This window comes from Macaca mulatta, chromosome 15, assembly GCF_049350105.2.
Source record: "Macaca mulatta isolate MMU2019108-1 chromosome 15, T2T-MMU8v2.0, whole genome shotgun sequence".
Lineage (NCBI taxonomy): Eukaryota > Metazoa > Chordata > Mammalia > Primates > Cercopithecidae > Macaca > Macaca mulatta.
In genome coordinates this window covers 105,969,554-105,991,552 of record NC_133420.1, presented here as the reverse complement: position 1 = coordinate 105,991,552, position 21,999 = coordinate 105,969,554, and the positions used below count along the sequence as shown (strand labels likewise).

The 21,999-nt window shown below is 41.5% G+C and overlaps 1 protein-coding gene across 1 annotated transcript; it reads left to right on the top strand.

The window, feature by feature from the left end:
- Positions 1 to 9,621: 9,621 nt before the first annotated feature.
- C15H9orf40 (chromosome 15 C9orf40 homolog) lies at positions 9,622 to 15,995 on the top strand. Its single transcript, XM_001098902.5, has 2 exons — positions 9,622 to 10,344; positions 14,369 to 15,995. Exons 1-2 carry the CDS (start codon positions 9,922 to 9,924, stop codon positions 14,525 to 14,527), a joined length of 582 nt encoding a protein of 193 aa, XP_001098902.1. The 5' UTR covers positions 9,622 to 9,921; the 3' UTR covers positions 14,528 to 15,995.
- The last annotated feature ends 6,004 nt before the right edge of the window (positions 15,996 to 21,999 follow it).

Here is a 21,999-nt window from a genome sequence, read left to right as displayed (position 1 = left end):
AGCTTACTGCAACCTCCACCTCCCCGGTTCAAGCAATTCTCCTGCCTCAGCCTCCCGAGTAGCTGGGATTCCAGACACCTGCCACCATGCCCGGCTAATTTTTGTATTTTTAGTAGAGATGGGGTTTTGCCATGTTGGCCAGGCTGGTCTCAAACTCCTGACCTTAAGTGATCTGCCCATCTTGGCCCCCCAAAGTGCTGGGATTACAGGTGTGAGCCACCACACCTGGCTTTTTTTGTTGTTGTAATTTTTTTCTCAGTGTTTCAGAATAAGTGTATCTTCCAATACATTGAATCTTTCCTCAGCTATTTCCATTCTACTAATGAACCTGTTGAAGGGATTTTCATCTCTGATATCATGCTTTTTATTTCTAGCATTTCCATTTATATTTTTATAGTTTTCATCTCTGCTAAAACACCTGGCATCAATGTGTTATCCTCCTATTCCACTATATCCTTCAATACAGTATATTAATGTTAGTCCTTAACTGATAATTCAAATTTTATGAGTCAACTCCAAGTCTTGTTCTATTAATTGCTTTATCTCTTAACAAGGTGTTTTTTTTTTTTCTTTTTTTTCCTTGAGTCTTATAATATTGAATTTAATTTATTGTGTGTAGAAAAAAACAGAAACTGAGGTAAACAGTATTTATGTCTGGTTATAAATGCATGCCTGTTAGGCTGGAATGGTAAGTTGTCAGTATTGTAAGAAGTTGAGTTTATGTTTTCTTACTGTTATCTGCAGCACATCACATATTTCAAATTCCTCCAGCAGTGAGCTGTTCCTGTGCGCTTAAGGGACAGGATGCCAGAGGGTATTTTTCTCAATGTTCCAGCTCCCTCTCCACCTTCCAGCTGTCTCTGTATGTCTTTGCTCCCAAGATGTTCTCTCTCCATGCTCTTGCCCCTCCCTCAGAGGTAGACTGCATTTTCTTGTTAGTCTGTGTTAGGCTCATGGTAGAGACAATAAGGAATCTTTGTTGTCTTAGCTCAGCCTCAGTCTTACGCAGGCTTTGCGCACCTGGCCTCAGAATTGTGTCTTTCTTAGCATTCCTATCCCTGCTCCTCATGTATTTATGCCTGGTCTTCAGCAGGAATTTCCTACTCCTCTCCCAGTAGTACTATCAGTGGAGGATGCTAGGCACCAAACTATTTTCTGTCTCTCGCCTCTAAATTAAGATTTGTGCTTCTACTTTTTCTCCTTAAATGAAAGATCTTTGCCTTTGTCCTTCCTTCTGAGGCAGAGGGGTTTTACCTCTGTTCCTCCCACTAAAGCATTTTCTGCCCTGAGAAAATGTTAACCCTCCATCAGTGGCTTAAGGCTTTCGTTTATAGCAGAAAATGAACCGGGAAACAGGTGGGTTTTTGTGCCTATCCCCAACTCAGGGGCAGCTATACTATATATCTGTGCTTTCCAGGGGGGATCGCAGCAGCCTCCTGCTATGTATGCCCCCACACTCTCTTGAGCACCCAATGGAATGCCATGAGAAAAGCTTATGAGTGAAGATGTGACGACTGCTACAATCTTATGGTAAAACTTGAAAGGTGAAGAGTTGCTTCTTATAGTTAGGCAAAAAAATTCTTGATGGAATCTATTCCTGATAAAGATGCTGTGAACACTATTGACATAACAAATAATTTAGAATAATACTTAAATGTAGTCAATAAAGCAGTGGTAGGGTTTGAGGACTGACTCCTGTTTTGAAAAAGTTCTTCTATGGATAGAATGCTATCAAACAGCATCAGATACTTTTGTGAAAGGATGAATCAATTGATGCAGCAAACTTCATTGTTGTCTTAAGAAATTGCACAGCCACTCCAATCTTCAGCAGCCACCACCCTGATCAGTCAACAGCTATCAACACTGAGGCAACATCTTCCATGAGCAAAAAGATTATGGCTCACTGCAGGTTCAGATAACTGTTAGCATCTTGTAGCAATAAATTACTTGTAAGTAACAGTATGTACTTTTTTTGATATGCTATTGTATGCTTAATAGACTATAGTATAGTGTAAGCATCACTTTTTATTTTTTGAGACAGGGTTTTGCTCTAGTGCCCAGGCTGGAGTGCAGTGGCACCATCTCGGCTCATTGCAGTCTCTACCTCCGGGGTTCAAGCGATCCTCCTGCCTCAGCCTCCTGAGTAGCTGAAACTACAGGTGTGCACCACCATGCCCAGCTAATTTTTGTATTTTTTTTTTTTTTTGGGATGGAGTCTCACTCTGTCGCCTAGGCTGGAGTGCAATGGCACGATCTCGGCTCACTGCAACCTCCACCTCCCGGGCTCAAAGAATTCTCCTGTCTCAGCCTCCTGAGTAGTGGGGATTACAGGCACACACTGCCACGCCTGGCTAATTTTTTTTTTTTTTGTATTTTAGTTGACACAGGATTTCACTGTGTTGCCCAGGCTGGTCTCAAACTCCTGAGTTCAACTGATCCACCCACCTCAGCCTCCCAAAGTGCTGGGATTACAGGCATAAGCTACCACACCTGGCCAGCATAACTTTTATTTGCACTGGGAAACCAAAAAATTTGTGAGACTCACTTTATTATGATAATTGCTTTATTGTGTTGGTCTGGAACTGAACATGCAGTATCTCTGAGAAATGCCTATATATTGTACCAATAGAGTCAATTGTGCCCCTTTTTTGTTATATTTTGACAATTATTCTATATCCATAAATACAAATCTACTTCATTTAAAAAGCACAGGCTGGGCACAATGGCTCACGCCTGTAATCCCAACAATTTAGGAGGCTGAGGCAGGCAGATCACCTGAGGTCAGGAGTACAAGACCAGCCTGGCCAACAGTAGAGTAGTGAAACCCATCTCTACTAAAAATACAAAAATTAATCAGGCCTGGAGGTGCATGCCTGTAATCCCAGCTATTTGGGAAGCTGAGGCAGGAGAACTGCTTGAACCCAGGAGGCAGAGGTTGCAGTGAACCGAGATCGTACCACTGCACTCCAGCCTGGGTGACAGAGCAAGACTCTGACTCAAAAAAAAAAAAAGCACAGCATTCCATTATACATAAAATACATATTATATTGATTATACTAAAATTATTAATACATAATATATGCCATACTTTACTAATAACTAACATTCAGTTGTTTTCAATCTTCTGCTATGCAGCATTATACCACAATGTAATAATCCTGTACACAGTTGTTTATGTCTATTGTCAGTAGATATCTGGAGTATAAGTTCCTAGAGTTAGAGTTTCTGAATGTGTGTATGCATTTTTTAATTTTCACAGATATTGTCAGATTGCTCTTTGTTTTGAGACAGAATTTCGCTCTTATTGCTGCCCAGGCTGTAGCGCAATGGTGCGATCTTGGCTCACCACAACCTCCACCTCCCTGGTTCAAGCAATTCTCCTGCCTCAGTCTCCCAAGTAGCTGGGATTACAGGCCTGTGCCCCCACGCCTGGCTAATTTTGTATTTTTTAGTAGAGATGGGGTTTCACCATGTTGGTCAGACTGGTCTCGAACTCCTGACCTCAAGTGATCCACCCTGCTCGGCCTCCCAAAGTGCTGGGATTACAGGCGTGAGCCACTGTACCCTGCCCAGATTGCTCTCTTAAAAGGTTATACCAACTTACACTTTAAAACAAAGACAGCACCTGTTTCTGCATAGCCTTACCAACACAATCACACATTAAGATTTTAATAACCAATATGATACAAACATTGGTAGCTGCATATAGAACACTGGAGATATGAGGACAGTCCCCCTTGAGTAATCTTCAGAGTACTACTGATCAGCGCATGTGTGAGAAAGCGAACCATGGCCAGAGAAAAAAAGCACCTGAAGTATTAGAACAGTAGCCAGGGCCCACACAGTGCCAGAAGAGTGTTTGTTACCACACCCAGACTATAAAACCTCAAAAGGTGTAGGGCGCTAGGTGTGGTACAGAGAAGTCTTGCCTTGGTAATACGGAATCATTAGCTCTAGACTAAAAAAGCTCAGGTCCCACTTGACAAATCTTGTAAGCGAGATCCAAATGGGTCAAACTATGTCTATGTACTTAACAGCATCCTAGAATAAATTTCAAGAATACTTACTGAAATACAAAAATACTTAGCACCCAACAAAGTAAAACAACATCTGGTGTCTGATCAGAAACTACCAGGTATGCTGACAAACAGGAAAACACGACCCACAGAGAGGAGAAAGATCAGATGAAACCCAAACTAGAACTGACACAGATGTTAGAATTAGCAGAGAGCATTAAAAGAGTAACTGTATTCCATATGTTCAAAAAGTTACCTAGACTTGGAAGATAGAAAAAAAGACCCAAATTGAACTAGAGATGAAAAGTACATCATGTAGGATGAAAAAATAGTGTGTGGGGTTAACAGCAGATAAGGTACAAGAGAAGGAACTAGTGAACTTGAAGAAACAGACACTACCCAAAACAAAACGGCAGCACTGGCTTTTTTTTTTTTTTTTTTTTTTCTGTCCTTTGCTCATGCTTTTGCTATTTTGCACTTTTGGACATTCATACTTGCTATTACATCTGACTAGGATCACATGATTTGCCCCTCACTTTCCTCAGGTCTTGGCCCAAAAGTCTTGTCAGAGATGCCCATCTTGACCTCTTATCCCTCTTATCCTGCTTTATTTTTATTTCTCCTCAGCACCACCTGATAGATGTACTTATTTATTGTCTGTCTCCCCCAAGATTCCTTGGACAGTCATGGGGTACGGATTTTTGTTTTACTGTTGTAATCCCAGTGCCTAGAAATTCTGTCTGGTCTGTAGCAGATGCTTAAAATATGTATTCAAAGAATAAATTGAGTGAATGTGATTATTAAAGAATACAATTATATTTCTGGTATGGGTACCTGTATAGATGACTGATGACACTGGAGGATGGAATATGAGATGCCTACGGAACACCCAGGTGGAAATAATGGACACTCATTCAAGCAACAAATATTTACTGAGCACCTAACATGCTAGTCACTTTGAGTATATAAGTGGGGACAAAACCCAAAAAACAAACCAGAACCCTACCTTCAAGGAGCTTACTTTCTAGAAAGGGAGACAATAAGAGTAATAAGTAAGTGAAATATATAATAGATTAGAAAGTAATCATGCTATGGGGGAAAAGAGGGGAATCAAGAGTCAGGAGAAAGGTAGAGTGAGTTGCGATTTTAAATAAGGTGGTTAAGGTAGACTCATGAGAAGTCACATGGATCTGATGCTCAGAGGAGAGGTTTATCTGTTAAGCTGCCAATAATTTGCCCCAAAGTTTTTGGGATCAAATGAGACATGTAAAAGGTCTGGCAATTAAAAAAATTTAAACTACTTCCCCACCCTACGCTGCTGTGAGGCTTCAGTTAGTCTGAAACACACAAGTGTAAAGATAAGCAGAATAAGTTTGAGTGTATTCCTTTTTCAGTAAGAAGAAAAAAAGTTTCCCTTCTTCGTTGCTTTGTTGTAACTAGTGATTTCTGAGTTATTATCCACAAAATTATGGGATATGTAGAACAGGTAGAAGACCCTATTAGGTCAATAAAAAATGCATTTGGATAGGGCAGGGGGAGGGGTGCAAGGTGTTTATGTTTTACATAAAGTGCTACAATGTTAGCTCGAATTAGACTGTGAAAAACTAAAGATGTATATGAACGGTCCTTACGGCAACTACATTATTAATTCAAAGAGGTATAGGTAAGTAAATACCAATAGGTTAACTTAAAAGGAAATTCATAATGATGGGAGGAGGTAGAGTAACAAGAAAAGAAATTTTGAAAGTATTTCAAACTGAAAGATAATAAAAATACAACATACCAAAATTTGTAGGATGTAGCCAAAGCAGTGCTACAGGGAAAGTTACAGCTTTAAATGTTTATTTTAGAAACTAACAAAGACGGCTGGACTCGGTGGCTCACGCTACTTGTAATCCCAGCACTTTGGGAGGCCGAGGTGGGTGGATCACCTGAAGTCAGGAGTTTGAGACCAACCTGGCTAGCATGGTAAAACCCCATCTCTACTAAAAATACAAAAATTGGCCGGGTGCGGTGGCATGCACCTGTAGTCCCAGCTACGCGGGAGGCTGAGGCAGGAGAATCGCTTGAACTTGGGAGGCAGAGGCGGCAGTGAGCCAAGATCGTGCTACTTCACTACAGTCAGAGTGACTGTCTCCAAAAAGAAATTAACAAAGAGTAAAATCAGTGACCTTAGGTGCTATCAGAAGAAGCTAGAGAAAGAAGAGCAAAGTAAATCCAAATGTAGTAGAAGCCAATGAAATGGGAAAAAGAGAAACTAAGAAAATATTCCAACAAATTTGATGAATGAAATGGACAAATTCCTTGAACAAGTGGATCTGGTACTATTTACAACTTACGGTAAACTAATTTCAAATTCTACTTCTGCGGCCTTTAAAAAAGAACCCAGAACAGCAACAAAAACTCAGAAAATGTTATTTAAAAATATTGTCTACAAAAATTATAAAGTGCCTAGGGATAAACTTAACAAAGATACAAGCTCTTTATGGTGAGAAACATAAAACTTTGTTGACAGATATTTTTAAAACTTAAATAGTTATATTCTTGAACAGGAAGTGAGCTTGGTATTGTAAAGATAACAATTCTTCCCAAATTGATCTATAATTTCAATGCAGTTATATATATAACCAAAATTTCAAAAGGGTAACAAAATGTTACAGAGGATGCTATTACGGAAGAACAAAGGGCCAAGTATAGTTGTCACACTCCTGAAGAACAAGATGTCAAAGACTGCTCTCAAAACTTTGATCATCTTGATTGTGCTTATGGTTTCACAGGTGTATGAATGTCAAATTGTACACTTTATATGCAAATTATTGTATGTCATTTAGACCTAGGTAAAGCTGTTTTACAAAAACAAAACAAAAACAAAAATGAAAAAAACCTGGCAAAACAAGCCTGGGCAACATAGTGAGACCTAAAAATAAAAAATTAGCTGGGTGTGGTGGCACAAGCCATGGGCCAAGCTACTTGGGAGGCTGCGGCAGGAGGATTGCTTGACCCAGGAATTTGAAGCTGCAGTAAGCAGTGATCACGCCACTACATTCCAGCCTGAGCGACACAGCAAGACCCCGTCTCAAAAAATGTATTAAGCCGGGCGTGGTGGCTCATGCCTGTAATCCCAACACTTTGTTTGGGAAGCCAGGGCAGGTGGATTGCTTGAATTCAGGACTTTGAGACTAGTCTGGGCAACATGGCAAAACCCTGGCTCTACAAAAAAATTTTAAAAATTAGCTGGGTGTGGTGATGTACACCTGTAGTCTCAGCTACTCAGGTGGCTGAGGTGGGAGGATTGCTTGCCCCTGGGAGGTCAGGGCTGCAGTGAGCTGTAATCATATCACTGCTCTCCAGCTGGGGCAACAGAGCAAGCCCTGTCTCCAAAAAAAAAAAAAAAAAAAGTCATTTAACAATATACATACAGATGGAGAAGTTAAAAAGCAAAGGAATGATTAACTCAGCATTCAAAACAGTAATTACTGGGAGTGAGGAAACGGAAGGGTATGTGCCAGTGGGGAAGGGGTGCATAGGCAGCTTGTCATGTTCTAGTACAGGTAGTATTCTATTTCTGAAACAGAATGCTGTGTGTCTTACTATCACTCTTTTAACTACATGTGTATTTTATACAGCCTTTTGCATATATGATAAATTTCACAATTTTGAAAAAATGAGCGTCTGTAAAGAGGAACACAAAAGAATCAACCATTAGCTAAACTATACTCATTATTTTGGGGCCCTCAAAACCTTTCAAACAGCACCTGATGGCTACAATTAAGATCTTTCCTGCTCATTTAAAAATGGCAAAACTCTTCCTCTGTTTGAGACAGACGGGTTTTCAATTTATTTTTTTCTGGAGACAGGGTCTCACACTGTCACCCAGGCTGGATTGCAGTGGTGCAATCTTGGCCTCTGCCTCCAGGGTTCAAGCGATCCTCCCACCTCAGCCTCCCCAGGACTACAGGTGCAAGGCACCACCTCTGGCTAATTTTTGTATTTTTTGTAGAGATGGGGTTTCACCATGTTGGCCAGGCTGGTATGGAACTCCTGGGCTCAGGTGATCTGCACACCTCGTCTTCCCAAAAGTGCTGGGATTACAGGCGTGAGCCACTGCACCCAACTGGTTATCAATTTCAAACAAGAAAAGTAAAAACCAAACAGAAAAGCTATTGCTTACTACCCTAAGTTGGTACATTTCTGTGCTTAATTACTAAATAATTAACTTGTCCTCTCACAACCACCTTGAGGTGCAGAGGTACAGGGTAATTAGTACTGAGATAGTACCTAGCACTAAAATAGAATTATCTTCCTTGCACACTTTTTCTACAGAGGATGATAGTTTTTCCCTTCAAAGCACTGGTAACAGTCTTATTTTCTTCTTTCCATTTTTGCTTACTTGGTTACTGTCTTTATCAAACTATTAAAATAGTAAATACTACCAGATGCGGTGGCTCACACCTGTAAACCCAGCACTTTGGGAGGCCCAGACAGGAGGATCGCTTGAACTCAGTGGGGCCTGGCTGCAGTGAGCCGTGATGGCACCACTGCACTTCCACCTAGGTGGCCGAGAGAGACCCTGTACCAAAAAAAAATAAAAACAATAGTAAATATACTGCAGTTGTCTCCACCTCACTTCACCTGACAACACTGTTTTGCTGTAATGGCCTTGGAATCTTGATCTGACCACCACCCAGAGTAAGCAGGGAACTCAGGTTTCCAACATAATTTAAGAGCCCAACAATTGTAGGTTTCACTTGGAAAGGACAGCTGTGCTTCAGGCTTGGTTCTTGCCAACTACTCAGCTATTTTGGATGAGCTGCACATCTTGTCTGTAACTTCCTCCCTAAGTTTTTAATCAAGAGATCTTCCAGGAATGTGGTGCCTGCTTCACCGTCCACAGCAGCTGCGCAAAACATACACTTCGATTTGTGTGTGTGTTTTGTATACTAGCTTTAACTACTTCCCTCAGCACAGACTCCCTTCAGTCGTTTGTTTTGAATAACAATCTATTGTGAAGCCTCTTAAACGTTAGTTTACTTAAAGTTTGTATTATCCTTTCTTTCCTTTTTTTTTTTTATTTTTGATACAGAGTCTCACTCTGTTGCCCAGGCTGGAGTGTCGCGGTGCGATCTCTGGCTCACTACAGCCTCCACCTCCCAGGCTCAAGTGAATCTTCCTCCTCGGCCTCCCGAGTAGCCGGGACCATAGGGAGGGGCAGGCCAACAAACCTGGCCTATTTTTGTATTTTTTGTAGAGACGAGGTCTTGCTATGTTGCCCAGGATAGTCTGGAACTCTATTATATCTTTGCCTTACTCTCATGGAGACGCCCCCGTGGTCACTGACTGGAGGAAGGAAATACACATTTTAAAGGCCTTAAATTTCCTATAGGAGGGTCTAGAACGTACCGTGCTATACCGAACTTAGTAGTGAGACCACCGCCACACCCCTGAGGAAACAAGGTCACGCCCCTCTGCGGGCCGCTCGATCTGGTCTTTAATTAATCCCGCCGCCGCCTTCCCGCCTACCCCCGGGCGCGCACTTCCGGTCGCGAGGGCGCTCGGGAGCGCGCCCCGCGAGCCTCCACCAACCAGCGGCTCCGCCTGGCCAGACAGAGTGCGCGCGCGCACGTTGTGCGCAGGTTCGAATCTCCGCCGCTTCGCGGTTGCTTCTCAACGTCCGGGCCGCATCTCGGCGGCGGCGAGGGCTGAGCTCTGGAGCTGCCTCCGAGCCGGAGCCCCAGCCCTAGCTCGTGCGCTAGCCGCCCCGCCCCACCCCCTCCAGCGTCCTGCCGCCTCCTCGCCCGACTTCGGCCTATCCCTTTCTCACGCGCTTAGTCTTCGCTCTTCGCCCCCGCAGCTATCAGCACTCGGTCTCCCGCGCCTGGCGGGCTCCGCCCGAGCCTCTGGGCCCATGGCCAAGCGGCGTGCGGCCGAGCCGGTGACGTTCCACGTGCCTTGGAAGCGGCTCCTGCTCTGCGACTTCGCTGAGCAGCCGCCGCCACCGCCTCTCTGGATCCGGCCGCCCGGGGTCGCGCATACTGGGCAGCCCCTCGGCGTCCCCGGGCAGCACCGAAAGCGCAAAATCGACGCAGGGACCATGGCAGAGCCCTCGGCTTCGCCCAGCAAGCGCCGTGACAGCGGGGACAACAGCGCCCCGAGCGGACAGGAGCGTGAGGACCACAGCCTGGAGACAGGCGATCCGCCGCTGCTGCCGCCGCCGCCCGTGGGGCCGGGGGAGGAGCTCCCGGGCGCCCGGCCCCCGGGGGGCGGTGGCGACGACGGGGCGGGGCGCGCAGGACCCCTGCGGGGAGACTGGGGGGTCGCATCGCGCCAGGTAGGGGCTGGGGGCGGGTGGGCTGAGGGGCGAAGGGGCTTGCCTTTTCCCCTTACACACAGAGCGTCCCAGGTCCCACTCATGACTTGTGTAGGTTAAGACGCCTGAGGAGGGGGAAGGAAGGGGTCACCGCTCCGGGAGAGGATGCCGACTGCCAGAAGACACCCCGAGAGTCCGATGGGCAGAAAGCACCGGGCTGGGCGAGGGGGAAACAGACCGTGGTCTGGAGCGGTAGAAGTGGCCTTACGGCGTCAGCGCCGCGCTCTGTAAAAGGAAAATGGGACCGTGGGTTGTGGCAGGCTGTGAGCACTGTGAGGACGCTGACCGTGAAGGGATAGGTTCAGTCCAACGACAAACGACAGACAAGAGGTGTAGAGGGCCTTCCTGGGTTTAACGATGATTAGTCTAGAATTCGGGATAGAATTCTTTTTCTAGAGGGAGACCAGTGTGGTAGCCGTCGATTAATTGGACGTCCTGGAAGCTGGTTGGACAGCTTCTGGAGAAAAGGATGGACCACCATACCTTGGGCAAAGCTTTGTTTTAACTCATAATGTTAAATCTGATCCTAGGCAAAAGTAACGTTGAAAATTAATTTGGGGGTGGGGCGTGGTGTCTCACGCCTGTAATCCCAGGACTTTGGGAGGCCATGGCGGCTGGATCACCTGAGGTCGGGAGTTTGAGACCAGCCTGGCCAATAGGGTGAAACTCTGTCTCTATTAAAATACAAAAATTAGATGAGTGTGATGGTGCACACCAGTAATCGCAGCTACTCGGGAGGATGAGGCACAAGAATCATTTTAACCAGGGAGATGGAGGTTGTAGTGAGCTGAGATTGGGCCACTGCACTCCAGCCTGGGCAACAGAGTGAGACTCTGTCTCAAAAACCAAAAAAAAAAAAAGACAATTAATTTGGGACTTAAGGCATATATGAAAATCATTGGGGGGTTCCTATTCAAGACATGAGCCTGCCTCATCTCTGCACCTAAGAATCCTGAGAAGATCTAGGCATGCCTCTATTTGCCTAGATCTCTGCTGCCCAGCCGCTAGCCAGTAAGAACACTTGAAACGTGACTAGTCCAAATGGGAATGTGCTCTAAGTTTAAAATATGCACGAAATTTCGTGGATTTAATAAGAAATAAAGATAAAATAGCTCAAAATTTTATATTGATTACACATGAAATAACTTGGCTATATTGAAGAAAATATATTTAATACCAGAAGTTTCTTTTACTTTTTAAATACCGCTACTAGAAAATTTTAAATTATGTTTTTAGAGCATTATATATTTATTGGACAGCTTTGGTCTAGACTTAGGAATTCATACTGCTTTTTCACAGTCCTGCAATGACTTACCAGAGGACTTGGAAGATGAAGAACCAAATACAGGTTTCTCAGAATTCACCACATTCTCTTCAGCTATCTAATAGCATCCACCCAACGTTCTTCTGTTTTCTTAAGTATCTTATGTCAGGGTTTTCAAATGCCTTTCCAAAAAAAAAAAAAAAGAAATGAAATTTCTTAGGCATGACTTGTTCATGTGAAAAATTCAATAAAATAACGAGAGTTTTATAGTTGGGAAAGACTTTTTTTTTTTTTTTCCCTATGATTGAAACATGACCCTTATTTAAACTTTTTTTTCAGATTGCTCTCAGATATTCAAAATCAACTAAAAACTGATGGATCATCTTCTAAACCTAATGGATAAGGAGATTAGGGACTGTGTAGTTTGAAAACTTTTTGAAAGCTCTTCACACCATTTTAGTACTCCACTCATGCATAGGCTTGTCACCTACCAGAATGCACTGTCTATGGTATGCCACACAGTTGATAAGAGGGAAATATGGAAATGACAGTAGGCAAAGAGTAAGAGTACTCTAGTAGCCTGAAACGTGATGCTTACTTAGAGTCTTAGACTCAACTGTCTTTTCCCCTGCAGCAGTGACTAGATCTGGCACCTCTGTACTTCTATAGTCGCTGCAAGCACATGACAGGGAAAAAGGTTGGCTCCAGCGGTTCTTTCTTCACCAAGACTAGTCCCCTTGTTCTCTTTGTTGTTTTTAAAAAAAGAGTCTTGGGGTCTCGCTCCCATGCCCAGGCTGGAGTGCAGTGGCACCATCCCGGCTCACTGCAACCTTAGCCTCCTGAGTAGTTGGGACTACAGTGCATGATACCACGCTGGACTAATTTTTTTTTTTTTTTTTTTGGTAGAGATGGGGTTTCGCCATCTTACCCAGGCTGGGCTCAAGTGATCCTCCCGCCTCTGCCTACCACATTGTTGGAATTACAGGCGCAAGGCACCCTCAGGCCCTCTTTTGAGGAAAGCTCAGTAACACTCCTAGTTTCTTCTTTTTGTTAGATTTGTTCTGGAGCCACTTCTCTTTTGCAAACATGCTCTCTCCAGCTTCTGTTTTTCCTTCCTGCCTCCAAAGACAGGCTTTTTGTTTTAAGGATTTTATACCTGATTACCAAGGGAAAATTGAATATAACAAAAACAGAGACGTAAAACAGTTAAATACAGTAAATGCCTGGTTTCTTTTGTGCTCAGAATAGGGCTTAAGTCCCAGCCCTCACCCTTGGGACCTCATTTAGGAAATACTACCTCAAATACCTTTTTTCTACATTAAGAATGCAATCTAGGCAGGATAATGTTACGTCATTTCTGTCCTGGAACTTCAGGGTATTTCCTGTTTCAGATGTTTTTTGACTAGAGAAATAAAATCAGGTATTCATTAAATATTCATGTATTTTTTTCATGTTGGTGTCACTATGTAGACTCACTGCCCTGTCAGTGTTGACTCAACTGTTAGTTTTTTGTTTGTTTGTTTTTAATAAATTGAGATGGAGTCTTGCTATGTTGCCAGGGCTGGTCTCAAACTCTGGGGCTCAAGCGATGCTTCTGCCTCCCAAAGTGCTGGGATTACAGGTGTAATCATGCCCAGCCAACTGTTAGATATTCTTAACAGAAAGTAAGCAGAAATGCTTTAAGGAGACAGTGATTAATGATTCATTGGCTTATTGGGATATAATACCTAGCAATATTGAGAATTACTATGCCAAGCCTGAATTTTTACCACAGTCCTCCATTTTATCAATAAAGTCAAGATCAGATTTAGTGAGCGGTGGAGTTATCTTGCAAACCCAGGTCTGTCTGGTGGCAAAGTTTGTGTACCCTTAGTCACTAGGTTTTACTAACATAATTAAAATACTTTTTTGGTCCGTGTTTATAAGTAGATAATTTGTACAGTAGATTTCCCAAAAGGCAGAGAACTAGAACCTTGTTTTTAACCCCATTTTCTTATTAAAGTGAAATTTTTCTTGATATCTTTTGACTTATTATGTGTTTATCCCAATATTAAGAAATTCCCCCAAAACTTAATTCTTTAAGGCTCAGCGTAGAAGATGCTGAACTTCCTAATGAGACTTTCTTACAGACCTGTGCTATCCAGCACAGTAGCCACTAGGTCATGTGGCTATCGAGCACTTGATTTTTTTATCTTTAACAAAATGATCAGTTTAACATTTTCTTGCTATTCATCAAGTTTATAACCTAATACTTTTTGGAAGAGTTCAAAACATTTTGGGCTATGTAAAGTAAATCTCTTAAAATACCAAACCTTAAGAACAAGACCAAAAGTAAGTTATAAGGAGTGTGTGTTTGTATTTTTAAAATAAATTCTTATTTTCCTTATTGAAAGATAAAAAATTTTAAGACTGTTCTTAGATAATTTTCTTTAGGTGAAAAATGGGAGAAAAACTGTGGAAAGAGATGCTCTTGGAGGAAATTCCTTTAAATTTAACGAATACTTTCACAAATTGTAAATATTAAAATGCACAGATTTGATTGAGTACATGAAGTACTTAGATGAGACAAAATTTAAAATGTATATTTGTTAAAAATACAAAATAGAAGACTACAAAATCTTCTATGAGTTTGCCTTTAAAACACATTTGTTTTGTGAAAAAACCTAAATTGTTTTCTAAGCTACTGATGCACTTTCATCTCTCTCTTTTTTTTCTCTAAAGCACAATGACGAATTTTGGCAGTATAATACCTTCCAGTACTGGAGGAATCCTTTGCCGCCTATTGATCTGGCAGACATTGAAGATTTAAATGAAGATACCCTGACAGAAGCAACACTTCAGGGCAGGAATGAAGGGGCCGAGGTTGACATGGAGTCCTGACGTAAGGAGCTGAAGCAGTGGGATTGGCTGATTTCAGGAGATGTCTCTAAATGAATTCTCGTATTCTTAAGGGAAAAGTTATTTTCCATACTTGAAGTTATATTTCCAAACCTGAGAAATGAAGAAAGATTCTTCTGATATTAAATACCTACAGTTACTACTGAACCTCTTATTAAGGATTTGTCAAGGATAGAGTACAGTTGTTGGGGAAGTATTTTATGTATGCATTCTTAGAGCAAAAAGTTTTGTTTAAATTCTAGAATTGAAGGTACTGATCTTATAAAAAGAAATTCTAGCAGTTTTAGAAATACGTGGGAAAAACTCAAATATTCTATCTGCACCAAAAAGTTTATTTGTAGTACATAAAATGAATATGTATAAAATGTTTTATAATAACTTGTTAATAAAGTACTTTCTAATACATTCTATTGACTCTGTTAGTTGAACAAATAGCTGACTTGAACATCTATGCAAACTTAAGATGGGCGGGATTGTTGTAAATGCTATTGTTTTAAAAGAGCTTTCTAAATGTAAAGTAGTGAGAATTTCAATTTGGGTAGCATGTTTGCATAAGTTCCAATATTTGATGTTTGTTAAGCTCTACTATGGGCAACTGAAGATGGATAAAGAACAATGAAAACTGAGTCGGTGCCTGCTTCCCCCTCTTTTCCCAGGATTAGAGGAAAAAATTTATTATATGATCAACTTCTTGGTTTTCAATTGCTTCGAGGCATGGTGTTATTCCTTATTACTTTAGACCTGTAGTTCTCAACACTGACAGCACTTGAAAAATCTTTGCCTGGGCCTCACTCTTGAGAGATTCTTGTTTAATAGTTCTAAGGTGGGTCTTGGATATAACTATTTTTTTAAGCACCAGCCCTATTTCCCTCCATTTCTCTCATGTGCAGACAGGGTTGAGAACCACTAGACTAATGGTCGTTTTTCCTGTTTAAAGGAGATAACTAATTTGAGCTGAAGCAATGCTTCTTAATTAGCTTTGTTTTTGTTTTGCTCTGTTGGTGGCTTTGTTACAACTGAATTATTGTGTTATTACTATTTCATTGTTAAAGAAATAAAGTAAGCAATTCGTGATGTGAGTATCAGTGATTCAGTTAACTAACTTTTGTACTGCATCCAGAATGTTGGTTTTGTAATTGAATAACTGGTTCTTGCTTGTGTTTTTTGTTGCTGATGACATTAGATCCAAAATTCAAGAAAAGTGGTAAATGCCATTGAGAGGGAAAGAGAAAAACTTGATTTTTTTGTGTGTACTGAAGGATTTAAGAATGGGTTGACATTAATAAGAATGTTTTAGAACAGAAGACAAACTGTATAGCATTGTGGTCGGACATGGTTCAAAGTCTTGTACTGCCACTTCCTACCTATGTAACTTTAGGCCAGTTATTTTTCATTTCCAAGCCTTGAATTTCTCACCTGTAAAATGAGAAATAATAAATAGTATCTACCTCAGAGAGACTGTTTATTGTCAAGCAATGTTATAAGTACTTTACTTGCATCATCTTGTTTAGTTCTCATAATAACCTTATGTTAAGGTAGGTTAAAAAAATCATTAGAATAAATATGCTCCCTATAGTTAAAGTTTTTAACTGCCTCTAGAAGTTTCAGGATAGAAATTGGAATTGAAACTTTCAGCTTATGATATTTTCAACTTATGATGGGTTTATCAGGACATAACCCCATGGTTAGTCAAACATACTGAATTTATATCACTTTCACACTGTGGTAAACCTGAAAAATCCTGTCAAACCATCAAGTCAGGGGCAATCTATATATTGAAAAGAGAAAGAGTTAAAATAATTCCTTTAAAAAAGTTGTTTACTAAGTAAACTTAAGGTAACAGCAAAATTTCATTGTGGATAAATTGAGGTAAAATGTAGGTTTTTAAATGTTTTATAACTTTTCACCCCAATTCCCTAATGTAACATCTTAAATTACCACAGTGCAATTATGAAAATCAGGAAATTAACATTGATAAAATTATCTTGTATGATTATGAGGACATGGAAAGAATGACTTCAGATAACTCTTAAAGTATACATGTCAAAAACCTTGAAAAGTTATAAAATTTATAGACTATTCAACTTTTACCATTGTCCTATTCTTTTTCTAGCCCAGCATCCAATTCAGGCTCACATGCTATATTTAGTTACAGTATCTCCTTAGTGGTCTTTAATCTAAAAAAACTCAGAATTTCTTTGCTTTTCATGACCTGGGTACCTTTTGAAGAGCACTGTTCAGGTATTTCATAGGATGGCCCTCGATTTTGGTTTGTCTGATGTTTCTTAAAAATATGTCTCGGTAAGAACTCTGTGGAAGTGATGTTGATATATCCGTGCATCATGTCAACAGGCACAAGAATCTCAGCTTGTCTCATCGGTAATCATAATGTTGATTACTTGGTTAAGATGGTGTCTGCCAGGTTTCTGTTTTGTAAAGTTACTGTTTTCCTTTTTGTAATTAATTATTACCTTCTGGGAAAATACTTTGAGACAGTAAATACTCCATTCCTTATACTCTGCCCACAAATTTTAGGATTGATGAGTCTTGCCTTACTGCCGTACTGCTCTGGTATATGTCAAATGGTAATTTTCTGTTTTTCTTTTTTTATTTAGAAAAATAGCTTACTTAAAAATTATTTAACTACCTGACAGATCTCTATAATGCTTTCTCTCCTTACCTCTCTTGGCTGATTACTCTCTAATTATCTTTTCATAGGATGATAATTTTGTAACATCCTTGTCTATAGGAGTATAGAAAGATACTCTGTTCTGGCCTGGCATGGTAGCTCACGCCTGTAATCCCAGCACTTTGGGAGGCCGAGGTGGGTAGATCGCCTGAAGTCAGGAGTTTGAGACAAGCCTGACCAATATGGTGAAACCCTGCCTCTACTAAAAACTCAAAAATTAGCCAAATGTGGTGGTGTGTGCCTGTAGTCCCAGTTACTTGGGAGGCTGAGGCAGGAGAATTGCTTGAACCCGGGAAGTGGAGGTTTCAGTGAGCTGAGATCGCGCCACTGCACCCCAACCTGGGCGACAGCAACAGTCCATCTCAAAAAAAAAAAAGAAAAAAAAAAGAAAGATACTCTATTTCTTCTTGCATGCTGATAAAAAAAATTTTTTTAACTTAATTTCAGGGGTACATATGCAGGATGTGCAGGTTTGTTACATACGTAAACACATGTCATAGGGGTTTGTTGTACAGAATTACTTCATTTCACCCAGGTATGAAGCCTAGTATCCAGGAGCTGGAGGCTACTATCCTTAGCAAACTAACACAGGAACAGAAAACCAAATACCACATGTTCTTACTTATAAGTGGAAGCTAAATGATGAGAATACATGGACACAGAGAGGAACGATGCACAGAGGTGTATCGGAAGGTGGAGGGAGATAATCAGGGAAAATTTTCTATTTTTATCATGCCTTCTATATTAATTGGAATTCTGTAAAGCAGTGGTCCACAACCTTTCTGGCACCAGAGACTAGTTTCATGGAAGACAATTTTTCCACAGACCTGGGGGTGGGGGATGGTTTTGGGATGATTCAAGTGCATTATATTTATTTTGTACTTTATTATTATTACATTGTAATATATAATAAAATGATTATACAACTCACTATAATGTAGAATCAGTGGGAGCCCTGAGGTTGTTTTCCTTCAACTACATGGTCCCATCTAGGGGTGATGGGAGACAGTGACAGATAATCAGGCATTAAATACTCCTAAGGAGCCTGCAACCTAGAAGATGCCTTGCATGCACAGTCACGATAGGATTAGCAATCCTATGAGAATGTAATGCTGCTGCTAACTTGACAGGAAGCAGAGCTCAGGCGGTAATGCAAGGGATGGAGAGTGGCTATAAATACGGATGAAGTTTGCTCACTTGCCTACCACTCGCCTCCTGCTGTCCAACCCACGTCCTAACAGGCCATGGACTTGTAGTGGCCTGTGGCTTAGGGGTTGGGGACCCCTGCTGTAAAGGAAGAGCTTTCCTTTTGCCCCATTTCTTTATTCAGGTATTTATTGACATCAATATAGACTAATGGGCAATAATTTATTCTGAGTTACCATTGCTATCATTTTGTGGCACAGATCCCAGATTTAGCTGTTGGAGGCCTTTCGAGTTGACTCTTGTTCCTTCTTGCTCCACTTTTCAATATATTTTATTATTTATTGTGTGAATACTGGTTAACATTGACAGTGGACTTTACATGTTTCATGGCTGGAAATCAGTGTTAGCTGTGCAACACTGTCATTTACTAAACAATTTGAACCTTGGAATTCTCAGAAAATGAGGACATTGATATCCATCTTAGGAGCAGAATGGGGATGGAATGACATGATGGCTGTAGGGAACTCAGAGTGAACACTAAATAACATTTCAGGCCCTCTTCCTTCTCTGTAGTAATTGAAATGTGTGTATTTGCTACGTCTCTGATAGATATATGATTGACAGATAACTATTAGTGATATCTGGCAATACCTGACGTGAACTGAGGCAAACATTCTGATTAAGGTCACTTTTAAAGAAGTTTAGCTATTGGAGTCTCTGGAGTCCACAGACCTAAACAATAATACTCTAGCAATTTATATGTATTGATTGTTGTATCTTGTGTCTTTCTGATGTGACCCTGTAGTGGCAGAATCCTAAGATGGTCTCTAAGGGATGATTCTCATTCCCTGGTGTAACATCCACTTATTTAATCAAATGCTAGTTGAGGCATTATTGTGAAGAATTTTGCAGATGTAATTAAAGACCCTGATACTGTTTGGATCTGTGTCCCCACCCAAATCTCATGTTGAAATATAATCCCCAATGCTGGAGGTGGGGCCTGGTAGGAGGTAATTAAATCATGGAGGTGGTTTCATGGTTTAACACCATCCCCCTTGGGGGATGATAGTGAATTCTCATGATATCTGATTGTTTCAAAGTGTGTGGCACCTCCAGCCTCCTTCCTCCTGCTCCTGCCATGTGAAGTGATTCACTCCCCCTTTGCCTTCCGCCATGGCCTTCCGCCATGACTATAAGCTTCCTGAGGCCTCCCCCATAGCAGAAGCCACTGTGCTTCCTGTACAGCCTGTGGAACTGTGAGCCAATTAAACCTCTTTTCCTTCTAAATTACCCAGTCTCAGGTGTTTCTTTATAGCAGTGCAAGAATGGACTAATTACTGTTCCAAACCAGTTGACATTCAGATAGGGAGATTATCCGGGTGGGTCTAATCTAATCATATGAGCCCTTTCAATAAGGATGGATTGGTCAGAGACAGGAAGACAGAGAGAGGGACAGTGTGCAAGGGATTTGATGTGAAAGTAATTCCCCTGCTGGCTTTGAAGATGGAAGGAGCCAGGGGACAAAAACCTGAGCGTGGTTTCTAGGAGCTGAGAGATTCCTGGCGGCCTGTCAGCAAAGAAACAGGGACTTCAGCCCTACAATTTCAAAGATCTAGATTCAGCCAATAAACTCAATGAACTTGAAAGTGTATTCTTTTTAAGATACTCCAGAAAAGAACACAAACTAGCTGGTGCTTTAATTTCAGCTTTGTGACTTTTTTTTTTTTTCCCTTAAGCGACAGAGTCTGGCCAACTCAAGGGAAACCAAAAACAAAAACAGTCTTACTCTGTTACCTAGGTTGAGTGCAGTAGTCCCATCATAACTCACTGCAGCCTGGAACTCCTGGGCTCAAGCTGTCCTCCTGCCTCAGCCTCCTGAGTAGCCATAGGACCACAGGTATGCACCACCATGCCCAGCTATTTTTTTTTTTCTGTAGATAAGCCCAGATTGGTCTCAAACTCCTGACCTCAAGTAATCCTCCTGCCTCCGCCTCCCCAAACACTGAGATTACAGGCATAAACCACTGAACCCAGCCCATCTTTGTGATCTTTGAACTAACTAGTAATTCTGTATCTAAAAATACATGTTAAATAATCAGAAAACAAGATGCAAATTTATGTCACAGTGTTATATGTAATAGTAATATATTAGAAGTAAACAAAAATAGCTTTTGGGCTGGGCATGGTGGCTCCCTCCTGTAATCCCAGCACTTTGGGAGGCCAGTGTGGGACAATTGCTTGAACCCAGGAGTTTAAGACCAGCCTGAGCAACAAAGGGAAACCCTGTCTCTACAAAATAACAATAATAATAATAATAAATTAGCTGGGTATGGTGGCACATGCCTGTGATCCCAGCTACTGGGGAGGCTGAGGTGGGAGGATCACTTGGGCCTAGAAGGTCAGGGATGCAGTGAGTTGTGATTGTGCCATAGCACTCCAGCCTGGATGACAGCGTGAGACTGTGTCTAAAACAACAACAACAACAACAACAACAACAAAGGTTTTAAGAGAATGGATGCATAATTAAAATACATATAATGGAATATAATGAAATGATAAGATGGCATTTTTAAAAATTTTAATGGCATAGAAAAATGCTTAAAAGTAAGTGTGAAAAAAGGACTTTCAGAGTTGATCAAGTAAGTTACTATACCCCATGTGTCTCTCTACTTACAAGTAAAAGTGGCCGGGCACAGTGGCTCAAACCTGTAATCCCAGCACTTTGGGAGGCCAAGGTAGGTGGATCACTTGAGGTCAGGAGTTCGAGACCAGCCTGGCTAACATAGTGAAACTCTGTCTCTACTAAACTTACAAAAATTAGCTAGGTGTGGTAGCGCTATTTGTAATCCCAGCTACTTGGGAGGCTGAGGCATGAGAATCACTTGAACCCAGGAGGCAGTGGTTGCAGTGAGCCAAGACTGCACCACTGCACTCCAGCCAGGGCAACAGAGCAAGATTCAGTCTCAATACAAACAAACAAACAAACAAACAACAACAGCAACAACAAAAAACAAGTAAAAGCTCTGGCTAGAGTACACTTGTAGTCTCTGAAAAGTAAATGAAAGCATTATTGGATTGGGAATGGAAGTCGAACTGGGCAAAGAAACTCATGTAGAGTTCAGTTTTCTGGTTTCATTTTTTTCCTGTCTCTCCCAGCTCTTAAGCAAGAGTGAACACCTAGCAGAACTGCAGTGGGCAGTATGAACAGCAGAAATTGATAAAAACCTATCTTCTTCGGCCAGGAGACTAAGAAAGGGGGGACTACTTTGAGCAGGAGAGATAAGGAGGAATTCCGGAGCAGAGAGGACTGGATTACGGGTCCCATGGCATTCTGTGTATAAACTGGCAATGGTCCCAGCCTCATCCCTGAGGTACAGATACAGGAGATAGATTGAAAGCCACCTAGCGAAGCCTTTGAAAACTCTACTGCAATACAAACTTCTGCCCAAGCTCCATACTAACGCCAGAGTGTGATACATGCATGGGACATTCCCAAGGCAGCATAGCCAAGGCTTTGAGAACTTAAGTAGCGTTAGAACCTTGTTCACAGAAGAACAGACAGAACTTAAAGCCTGAACCCAACTGGGTTGATTACTCATTTAAAAATTGATACTCTCCA

Coding starts and splice junctions, on each gene's coding strand:
- C15H9orf40 (XM_001098902.5), top strand. CDS start 9,922: ATGGCCAAGCGGCGTGCGGCCGAGCCGGTGACGTTCCACGTGCCTTGG. Junction 10,345..14,368: donor GGGGGGTCGCATCGCGCCAG/GTAGGGGCTGGG, acceptor TTTTCTCTAAAG/CACAATGACGAATTTTGGCA.